General features: G+C 47.3%; 1 protein-coding gene across 1 annotated transcript; it reads left to right on the plus strand.

The window, feature by feature from the left end:
- Nucleotides 1-3,121: 3,121 nt before the first annotated feature.
- On the plus strand, nt 3,122-8,920 carry LOC121551824 (protein phosphatase 1 regulatory subunit 29-like). The gene is made up of 3 exons (XM_045216277.1): nt 3,122-3,868; nt 3,963-4,064; nt 4,220-8,920. Exons 1-3 carry the CDS (start codon nt 3,485-3,487, stop codon nt 6,611-6,613), a joined length of 2,880 nt encoding a protein of 959 aa, XP_045072212.1. The 5' UTR covers nt 3,122-3,484; the 3' UTR covers nt 6,614-8,920.
- The last annotated feature ends 2,398 nt before the right edge of the window (nt 8,921-11,318 follow it).

Below are 11,318 nucleotides of genomic sequence, written 5' to 3' on the forward strand. Positions count from 1 at the left end.
TACATACTAGCGATGGGGGAAAAAATCGATGCAGTTACATAGTGGGATATTATTTTTGACAATATATCGTATCGTTTTGACAATATCGCAATGTTGTTTTTACGCTGGTTAGCTGTACCTGCACCAAAACAGTATTTTTCCTTCATAGCTTGTTCTCCATCTTATTTTTAAATAGGCAGCCAATTTGTTTTCAGAACTTTTATTTCCATGACTAATGAAAACTTGTTTTCTCATGTCTCTCTCTTGTCCCTCTGCAGCAGATATATGGTGAGCAATATGTTATCGCAATAAAATCACAGTATTGAATCGCAATGCATATAGAATCGTAAGAATCGTGAGAATCACAATACATATCGTATCGTCACCTAAGTATCGTGATAACATTGTGTGGTGAGGTCCCCTGGCTAGAGAAGATTCCTGGGGCTTATGGTGGAGAGACTGTATTTTTATTTTATTTATTTGTTTCACCTTTATTTAACCAGGTAAGCCAGTTGAGAACAAGTTCTCATTTACAACTGCGACCTGGCCAAGATAAAGCAAAGCAGTGCGATAAAAACAACAACACAGAGTTACATATGGGGTAAAAAAACATAAAGTCAAAAAATACAACAGAAAATATATATACAGTGTGTGCAAATGTAGCAAGTTATGGAGGTAAGGCAATAAATAGGCTATAGTGCAAAATAATTACAATTAGTATTAACACTGGAATGATAGATGTGGAAGGTATGAGGTGTCACTTGTCAGATTAATCCACGGCGGAGCCATAAACCTTGAGTGTCACATGCACAAGATTTAAGATGCACAGATATTATCGCCGAAGCCAGTATGAGGCATGTTGTAAACGAACATCATGTATTCATGGGCTGGGTTTCTGTGTTGAGGTTTTATGCAGGGCACTTTATTTCCGAGTGCTGTTTTCTGGTCACACATGATGGTCATGAATAAGCATCTGTTCTCTTTGCAGAGAGTGGCTGTCAGAGAGAAAGGGGTTATGCTGGTGTGTGTTAAACAGTACATTTTCCGACTCCCATTCAGGATGTGTATTCACATTTATTGCTTTTTGAGGAATGAGGATGTGTGTGCTTTTATAGGAATAGTCTCCTACATCATAGTGCCACTTTAAATCATCGTTTTCTAAAATTGCACCTGGTTTCATAGCTTTCCCATGTGATTATGGTTTTTATACAGATGTAGGATCTTAATTTGAGCCAGTTTGCTACAGCAGGAAAATAATCCTGCAGCAACAGGAAATGTGAATTATTATGTGGATTATAATTAATGGGCATTTTTGTAGGGGTTGATAAATTTTTGGGGAAATCAAGTCAAAAATGTCAAAGTGAAAATTACAAACTTCAGAAGCCTTTTTAACACATCCTAGATCTGAATGAATGAAATAATCTTATTAAATACTTTTTTCTTTACATAGTTGAATGTGCTGACAACAAAATCACACAAAAATTATCAATGGAAATCAAATTTATCAACCCATGGAGGTATGGATTTGGAGTCACCCTCAAAATTAAAGTGGAAAACCACACTACAGGCTGATCCAACTTTGATGTAATGTCCTTAAAACAAGTCAAAATGAGGCTCAGTAGTGTGTGTGGCCTCCATGTGCCTGTATGATCTCCCTACAACGCCTGGGCATGCTCCTGATGAGGTGGCGGATGGTCTCCTGAGGGATCTCCTCCCAGACCTGGACTAAAGCATCCGCCAACTCCAGGACAGTCTGTGGTGCAACGTGGCGTTGGTGGATGAAGCGAGACATGATGTCCCAGATGTACTCAATTGGATTCAGGTCTGGGGAACGGACGGGCCAGTCCATAGCATCAATGCCTTCCTCTTGCAGGAACTGCTGACACACTCCAGCCATATGAGGTCTAGTATTGTCTTGCATTAGGAGGAACCCAGGGCCAACCGCACCAGCATATGGTCTCACAAGGGGTCTGAGGATCTCATCTCGGTACCTAATGGCAGTCAGGCTACCTCTGGCGAGCACATGGAGGGCTGTGCGGCCCCCCAAAGAAATGCCACCCCACACCATGACTGACCCACCGCCAAACCGGTCATGCTGGAGGATGTTGCAGGCAGCAGAACGTTTTCCACGGCGTCTCCAGACTCTGTCACGTCTGTCACATGTGCTCAGTGTGAACCTGCTTTCATCTGTGAAGAGCACAGGGCGCCAGTGGCGAATTTGCCAATCTTGGTGTTCTCTGGCAAATGCCAAACGCCCTGCACGGTGTTGGGCTGTAAGCACAACCCCCACCTGTGGACGTCGGGCCCTCATACCACCCTCATGGAGTCTGTTTCTGACCGTTTGAGCAGACACATGCACATTTGTGGCCTGCTGGAGGTCATTTTGCAGAGCTCTGGCAGTGCTCCTCCTGCTCCTCCTTGCACTAAGGCGGAGGTAGCAGTCCTGCTGCTGGGTTGTTGCCCTCCTACGGCCTCCTCCACATCTCCTGATGTACTGGCCTGTCTCCTGGTAGCGCCTCCATGCTCTGGACACTACGCTGACAGACACAGCAAACCTTCTTGCCACAGCTCGCATTGATGTGCCATCCTGGATGAGCTGCACTACCTGAGCCACTTGTGTGGGTTGTAGACTCCGTCTCATGCTACCACTAGAGTGAAAGCACCGCCAGCATTCAAAAGTGACCAAAACATCAGCCAGGAAGCATAGGAACTGAGAAGTGGTCTGTGGTCACCACCTGCAAAACCAGTCCTTTATTGGGGGTGTCTTGCTAATTGCCTATAATTTTCACCTGTTGTCTATTCCATTTGCACAACAGCATGTGAAATCTATTGTCAATCAGTGTTGCTTCCTAAGTGGACAGTTTGATTTCACAGAAGTGTGATTGACTTGGAGTTACATTGTGTTGTTTAAGTGTTCTCTTTATTTTTTTGAGCAGTGTACATTACACGTTTAACATTTCCTGCATTGCAGGAAAGTTCTCCTGCAACAGGGTGCTCAAATGAAAACCCTCCATCTGTATGCAACACTAGCCTTTTGTGTTCTATATTGTTTGCTACAGTCCATGTACATTCCATGTTATTATTGTCATTTGCCACTCTATTGTTGCCTCACGGTTTTCCTCTCTTCTTTTCCACAGACTCACATCTCTCCAGCAGATCCTGTTACTTTCTAACAGATCAATCAACAAGACCTCCCGTCGTAGAGAGTAAGAGTATGAGGAATAGCTGTTTCACTCACCACGGCAGTCCAACAGGAAGTGACAAGACATGGGGACTCTGCTAATCACCATGATGACCATACAGCTGTGACTGGCTGTGTGAAGCCCCTCCCTCTTTTTCTACACCCAAGCTAAACCCCTCTCCCCTTTCTGAGGACAACCTAGCTACCCCAGTCCATCATCCACGCTCTTTCTCCTTTAAAACCTCTCCATCCCTTATTTCAATCCCACGTTTCCTCCATTTTAACACAACCTCCCTCTTCATTCGTCCTCCTCCTCCTTCCATCATGCTCAGCAGGCTTCGCTCTCACTCCTCTTCCTCCTCCTCCTCCTCCTCCACCTCCTCTCCATCCACCCCCATCCTCCTCATCCTTCTCTCTCTCCTCCTCTTCCTCCACCTCCCGAGCCTGGTCTGGGGGGACTGCTGGCTGATCGAGGGGGACAAGGGCTACGTGTGGCTAGCCATCTGCAGCCAGAACCAGCCTCCATACGAGACCATCCCCCAGCACATCAATAACACGGTCCACGACCTGAGGCTCAACGAGAACAAGCTCAAGATGATCCCCTACACCTCCATGTACCGCTTCACCAACCTCACGGACCTCAACCTCACCAAGAACGAGATCTCCTACATCGAGGATGGGGCCTTCGCTCAACAGGCCAACCTACAGGTACACTGGGTGGTGGGTGGGTGGGAGGATTGATTGGTTGGTTGATTGGTTGATTGATTCAATCTTGACGTAATCCTTTGTGGTTCTCTCCTAGGTCCTCCAGCTGGGCTACAACAAGCTGACCAACCTGACAGAAGCCATGATGAGGGGCCTGGGACGGCTGCAGTGCCTCTTCCTCCAGCACAACCTCATAGAGGTGTGGCATTGGTTGAGTTTTGTTTAGTTATGTAGTTTTAAAATATTTCAGTGCTACTATTTACTAAAGATACATTTATATTATTCTGTATGTACAACATGGTTCAGATTTGTTTTTTAATATATTGCTTTCTGTCTCTCTCCGTTCTCATCAAGGTCATTGGCAACAATGCATTGGATGAGTGCCTCAGTCTCAACAGCATTGACCTGTCGTCCAATAAGCTGGCCCGCCTCGAACCGTCCACCTTTACCATTTTGAACCGCCTCATGGTGTGTGAGCTGGCTGGGAACCCCTTCCACTGTGGCTGTGACTTGTACAACTTCCTCACCTGGTTGGAGGCCTTCAATAACGTCACACACACCTACGACCGGCTGCAGTGCGAGACCCCCAGGGAGATGTTTGGCTACCCACTCCTGAGTCCCATTGCGTCCGGCATCGTCGGGCATAACGCTCGGACGATTCTGTCCTCTGTCTGCCGGGACGGGGTCTTTATCCCCGGGATGACGTCTCTCCCGCCAGACTCAGATTCCTCCGGAATGGGCCCGGACATGTTGGACCGCGTGGGCCCGTACCACCAGCCCACCACCTCGTCTTCCTCCACGGAGCACAGCTTCAGCCCCAGCATCAAGCTCCACCACGTGTCCCTCGTCACGGCCTCTATCATGGTCCAGATCCCCAGACCTTACAGCAAGATGTACATCCTGGTGCAGTACAACAACACCTTTGTCTCTGACGTAATGAACCTGAAGCTCAAAAAGGAGATGATCACGCTGAACAAGCTGAAGCCACACACCAACTACACCTTCTGCGTGGCCTCCATCCGGACCTCCCAACGCTACAACCACACCTGCCTCCAGTTCTCCACCCGAGGCCAGAACCCCGACGACATACCGCCAACACCTTCCATCACCACCCACTACATATTGACCATTGTGGGCTGCCTCTTCGGGATGCTCTGCATCCTGGGCCTCGTTTACTTTTGTCTGAGGAAGAAGAGGAGGCATGAGGAGAAGCAGAAGTCCATCTGTGTGAAGAAGACGATTCTAGAAATGAGGTATGGTCCGGAGGTGGCGGCGGCCGTGGGGAACGACCCGTCTGCGGTGCAGAAGCTCCAGGAGCAGGCCCAGGGTCAGGGCCACCACCAGTACCAGCACCACACGCACGGGGGCAAGCTGCCAATGTCTGCCTCCTCCTCCTCGGGCATGCTCCACTCCGCCAACACCTCTTCCTCCAGACTCTCCTCCATCCCTCAGGATAAGATGGCCACGGCCTTCTCCGAGGCCATGCTGACCAGCAAAGGTACCTACATGGACGTGAGGATGGAGGGGGTGATGAGAGATGGAGGGATTGGAGGAGGACAGGGAGGGATGAGGGATGAGGATCTAAGAGAGGAGGACGGGACGGACGTGGGGGAGGATTCGGACGACGACGACGGGCGAGGCTCGGCTTCGGAGATCTCCACCATCGCCATGGAGGTGGATAAGGTCAACCAGATCATCAATAACTGCATCGACGCCCTGAAGCTGGACTCTGTCATGGCCGCCTCCTCCACCGCCTCTTCCGCCACCACCACCACCTCCTACCCCAGCTCACCTCCGCCCACCTGCACTTCCTCCTTGACCCGTGGCCTCATCCCCCTCTCCCCCGGCGTAACTGAGACCTGCCCGGGCCTGCCCGCCCCTACAACCAAGATCCCCCCTCCACCGCCGCTCCCCTTCTCCGTCCCTCTCTCGGAGCGTCCGGGGATCAGCGGCGGAGGGTTTGTGTCGCCCCCCTACCGGCCCCCTCCCCCTGCGTCTGCTGTGCGCCCCGTCCAGAGGCAGATGAGCGCTGACGCTGTGGTGGTGATCAGCGCCGTGAAGAAGCAGTGCAGTACCTCATCCTGCAACTCCATGGGACGTGACCGGGAACGAGGGACCGGAGGAGGAGGCCGGGTCTACAGCCTGGACGTCCACGAGCCCCGCAGTCCGGACCCCTGCCAGCAGTACCCAGGAGAGAGAGGCAGCCCCGTGGGGTGTGGAGAGCCCCTGGAGCGGCTGCCTCTGGTGGGGAGCGGCGGGGGAGGAGGTGGGGGTGGTGGTGGGTGTGGTAGTGGAGGTGGTGGTGGTGGTGGTGTTGATGGTATTACCAACCAGCAGCAGCAGGGACAGGGACAGGGGCAGGGGCAGCAGGAGGACTTCCACTGCTCAGAGCACCGCCATTCCGTCCCGGCACTGTACTACGAGGGCTCCCACCAGGGTTCGCCGCACCAGAGGGCCTCCTTCCTCAAGCCCCTAACCCGCTCCCACCGTGACGCCGCCTCCTACTCGCAGCTCTCACCCTCCCGCCACCAAAACTACTCTGGGTACTCCTCCAGCCCTGAGTATTCCTCGGAGAGCTCCCTGAGGATCTGGGAGAGGTTCCGGCCTTACAGGAAGGGCCAGCGGGATGAGTCGTGCTACGTCACGGCCGGGAACGCCTTAAGGAAGAAGGTGCAGTTCGCCAAAGGGGAGGACCTCCACGACATCCTTGACTACTGGAAGGGCGTGTCAGCCCAGCAGAAGCTTTAAAAGGAAGACAGGAAGTGAGACATTGTGGGAAATTGAGTTTTGAGTAATGATTCTCTTGTTGATCCCGGTGAACTGCCAATTTGAGATGACAGCCGAAAGGAAAGAGAGAAAATGAAATGAATGAGGGTGATGAAAGAGATAAGTTGAGTCTGACGGAGCCTGATTCATTTACAGTAGGTTTCATTTATCCGTGTAAACATCAGCAGGACCAGAGCTGAGAGAGATGATAGTACAGCAGGGTCATTGTGACAGTGAATGGAGTGGACAGTAGCACTACTTCTGGAACCTTCTCATCCTCTTTGCAGTTATAATTAGAGACAGGGTGCCCAGGCCAACCATCCAATCAGTATTCAGTGAACACTTCATGTGGAATTCACCTGTTGGAGTGTCATTCTCTGTGCCACGCTTTCATCTGTGTGTAGCGACGGGAACTCAGATGAAGTAACGCATGTTTGTGTCTGCGTCGAGTGTATGCATGTGACATCGAGTGTACTGTATGTGAGTGTGTGTGTGTGGTGTGTTTGAGTCAGTCTAAACTCCTACACATGTTTTTGGCGCATGTAGGGCACGGAGATAATGTGTGTGTCTGTGTTGGTGAGACAGAAACACAGTGAGATAATATACCCAGAGAGAGAGAAAGAGAGAGAGAGAGATACAAAGGGGGGAAAACATGCTGATTTTGAACAAAGCTGTCAAGCAGTCTCTCCCTCCTATCCCTAAGATCCGCCCTACTATTGGATACTGCACAACCATTTGCATTTCAATAGTGGCTGTCACAGTCACACAGTCACACAGCAAGCGGAGAGGAATAAAAAGGAAAAGCTGAAAACACTGAAGGAGGCTGTACGGTGTGAGGATGCAGGCTTTGGTTGTGTCTCAAATGCCATCCTATTCCCTGTACAGTGCACTACTTTTAACCAGGGCCTATGGGGAATAGGCTGCCATTTGGGATGCAGCCTTAGGGTCTTCAGTCAGCCACAGCACAGGACTAGCCAACCAGGGAGGCAGGGTAATGTACTGTGATACAGGCCATCTGTAACCTCCTGTGAAGATAGGGAATTTACACAGCAGTGTTAAACAGTAGCCCCGCCCCAAGAGCAGAGACATGCAGCTAGGAGCAATAGGGAGGAGTAGGAGGTATTTGGCCCTACATGTTGATCTATGATCAGACATTTAACCTGGACCCTGTGAATGTGAATCATATTGTGAAAAGCTGTATTGTTGTTATTGGTATCTGGGGTAGGGGTCGCTGTAACTCACAAGGTTCTATTGACAGATAAAGAGAGAGATGGAGAGACCGACAAACACAGAGAGAGATAAAAAGACAGTAAAAAAGAGAGAGGGGAGAGAGATACATTCTGCGTATTGTGCATATTCATGTAAGCAGATTAATGTGGTTTAACAGAGCTAAAATACAAACCATTTGCATCATTTGATGTGAGCACTTTGTGTGCTGCTGGCAATCCTTTTGTCTCGATGAATGTGGCTTGAAACGTCCACGCCACGTTTAATAATGTGATCTAAAATGGATCATTGTCTTTCACTGGCGACTCACTTCACACACGTTTACACACACAGTTACACTGTACAGCAGTTATAGCTCACGGGAATACTGTCCCTCTTATTTCATAGAAACTGAATGAGGGGCGGAGAAAGAAGGTATACCTTTAATTAACACCAACACCTCTTTTTGGATATTAACACCATGAATGTCCACTTTAATTAGACACACTAATTAGCAATTAAACAAGACTCTGTCATGGGGAGGTTGTGTGTGTGTGTGTGTGTGTGTGTGTGTGTGTGTGTGTGTGCACGCACGCACGCTCGTGCGTGTGTGTATAGGGTCGGTCAATATGCATCGGTGGGTTGTGTGTAGAGTGTTTAATCTAAGCTAATTGAATTAGATCTGCCTGCCTGGCTCGAAAGTTGATTAGGAGTCTGTTGTTTTATGCCCTTAGGGTCATTGACCTTCTGTAGCCTATCGATCCGAGGCCAAGTTATCCACAATATGGGATTGGAATATTGACAGGCAAGTGTGGAGAAATGCACAAACAAGGACAGAACAGCTCATATCCACCTACACACACACACACACACACACCCACACACACACACACAGATATATAGAGAGGGCACATTCACCTAATCCACTTCAATGCATGATCCAGCTGTTAACCTTTTCAGTGGAGTGACCTGTAAATATTAATCCTATAGGAGGTAGTCTGACATTGTAACAGCTGGCTGCTTATCAAGGACCAGTGTTGGGGAGTAGTGAACTACATGTAGTCCAACTAGTAATTCAACTACATTTTGCAGTAGCTTGGTGGTAGTTGAATTAAATTCAGTAGTTTTCAGTAGTTAATTACTTTTCTGCCATGTAGCGGTCTAGCTAACTACTGGAACTACGCACTACGTTTTTTGCAAAAAGAAAAGGAAATATGGCATCAGATCTGCCTAATTCTCACTTGAAACATCATTTTTGTGTTTAATAGGATAAATTACACATTCTGTTAACATCTGACTACAGAGTGATCTGTTCTTGCTATTTGTATTCTATGACATTTCAGATTTAGATATAATTTTTCATGAAGTAGTTTGGATGTAGTGAACTGCTTTTAAAAGTAACTTTAGTAAGGTAAACTATAAACAATTTCTTAAGGGTTGATTTATATGTAGCATAACTTCTTCCAGTGTGAAGTAATTGGTAACTTGGTAAACTATATTTTCAGAGTAGCTTCCCCAACACTGTCAAGGACACACTGATAGGGTGTAGAGTCACTTCTCTAGAGAAATGGCAAACAGGATATCCTGTGCTGAATTCTCCCAGGTTAGATAGGCCGATATGACTTACATACAGCATCATAGTGCATTGAATTAACTGATAGATGTTATTTTGAATAGGGGTCAATAGGGTACGTTTCTATCAATAGCAACAGTGTTGTAGTGTGATGTAATGTGGTAGCCAAGGAAATACTTTCCATAAGCAGAACATGTTCCGAAATGAAGTGAATTTCAGTACCTCTCTCTCTTTCCCTCGCTTATTCACTCTCTATCTCATCTTGTATGAGTGTTCACTCTTCCACGCTGTACACACACACACACACACACACACACACACACACACACACACACACACACACACACACACACACACACACACGCCTCTCAGCGCCTGGGCCTAATGGGAATGTGGCTTCAGCAGTGTGTAGCGATCGAACACAACATCTCTGCATGGGCCTCAGCAGCATAACACCTGTCCACCTAGCTGGAAATGACCTTCCTCCGACAGGGGGATTGTATTAGCTCTCCTCCTTTTCCACTTTCTCTCCCTCTTGATGTTCCCTTCTTTTTCTTTTTTCCAAGTATGTCATCTTGTTTCACCTGTGATGAAATAATGCATGATTAGTACAAACCAGTCTGTGAGTGTGTGAGAGTGGTTAAAATGAGTAAATGTTATATATATGTTACCTGGACGTTACAAGGGGTGTTTTTTTCGGTTCCCACAGCTCGCTCTGGTTGAAGTAGTGTTGGGTTATGATTGGTTTATGATGTGAGACTGATCCGAGGTCAAAGGTCAGATTCCATACAGATCCATAGTGCCGCCATTTTTGTTTTCCATTGGAACCAACAAGGTAATGGAAGGAAACAGTCACAATGCCAGCTCTCTCAGTGAAAGAGGAAAGGGGAAATCTCACTGGATTTACAGAACTCTTTCCAGACTCTCCAGTCTTCCTGAATGAAACAGCTACAACAAACAAACAATTATGGGGATTTAAAGACACTACACTTGAAAACTCTACAGAGGAACTGCTATGCTACCGGAGGCTAACTGTGACTGACTCTGCCCTTCACCATTCACACACTGAGGGATTCTCAAGGAACCTGGCGAGAACGTTTAAAAACACACGCTCGGAAAGGTGACTTTTTTGTAATTTTGGCTCCAAATCCCTGAACTCCTAATGTAAGTTTACAGACATTGACACGTGTGAGAAAGTATCCTGCCCCTTCAAAAAGACTCAAATGGTTGACAAAACTGTGAAAGGAATTTCATCTGTACAATCAGTGCCCATACATACAACCATTACAACTGCCACCATTTTGAGTGTGTTCGAAGTACAATGTGACAAAAAAAGACGTTTGGTTTGGTTGTTTCATACTACAGTTTCATACGTTTCAGATGTTTTTACGACTCAATTTGCCATTGGTTTGTTTTCTATTCTAAATTGTCAACTGTTTGACTCAATTTGCCATTGATTAGTTGTTCTATTCTAAAATGCTAAATAGGATGTATAAATCACTAGGAGGAGTAAGACTGAAGCTCATTCAAGTGCTCTCCTGCTCAAGGACCTTCCTCGATCAACACACAGTTTCCACAACGTTCCCTGAGTGCGTCTGTAACGTCATAGCAACGTTTGCCCATTTGTAAAATTGTCCTTTAGCCAAATACAGTGGCAATTATATTTGTATTTTGAAAATTTTACAATGTGGGGGCTCTCAGCTTGCTTGCACAACGGTTTTTACGAGAGCTCTTGCAATGGTTTTACTCTCATGTTGCCTATGCCTCATTAGTCCAACATTTCAAAGCTATTTTGATCTAATCAATTCTTTCAACTCTGCACTGGACATACCAAGGAGGGTCTTTGGTCAAAACTAGTGCACTACATTGTGAATAAGATGCACAATATAGTGAATAGGGTGTCATTTG

This window comes from Coregonus clupeaformis, unplaced genomic scaffold (genome assembly GCF_020615455.1).
Source record: "Coregonus clupeaformis isolate EN_2021a unplaced genomic scaffold, ASM2061545v1 scaf0662, whole genome shotgun sequence".
In the NCBI taxonomy this organism is placed as follows: Eukaryota; Metazoa; Chordata; class Actinopteri; order Salmoniformes; family Salmonidae; genus Coregonus; species Coregonus clupeaformis.

Bases quoted from the DNA above. Each gene is read 5' to 3' on its own strand.
- LOC121551824 (XM_045216277.1), top strand. From the start codon at position 3,485: ATGCTCAGCAGGCTTCGCTCTCACTCCTCTTCCTCCTCCTCCTCCTCC. The intron at 3,869-3,962 runs GTACACTGGGTG...GTTCTCTCCTAG, and splicing joins CTCAACAGGCCAACCTACAG to GTCCTCCAGCTGGGCTACAA. The intron at 4,065-4,219 runs GTGTGGCATTGG...GTTCTCATCAAG, and splicing joins TCCAGCACAACCTCATAGAG to GTCATTGGCAACAATGCATT.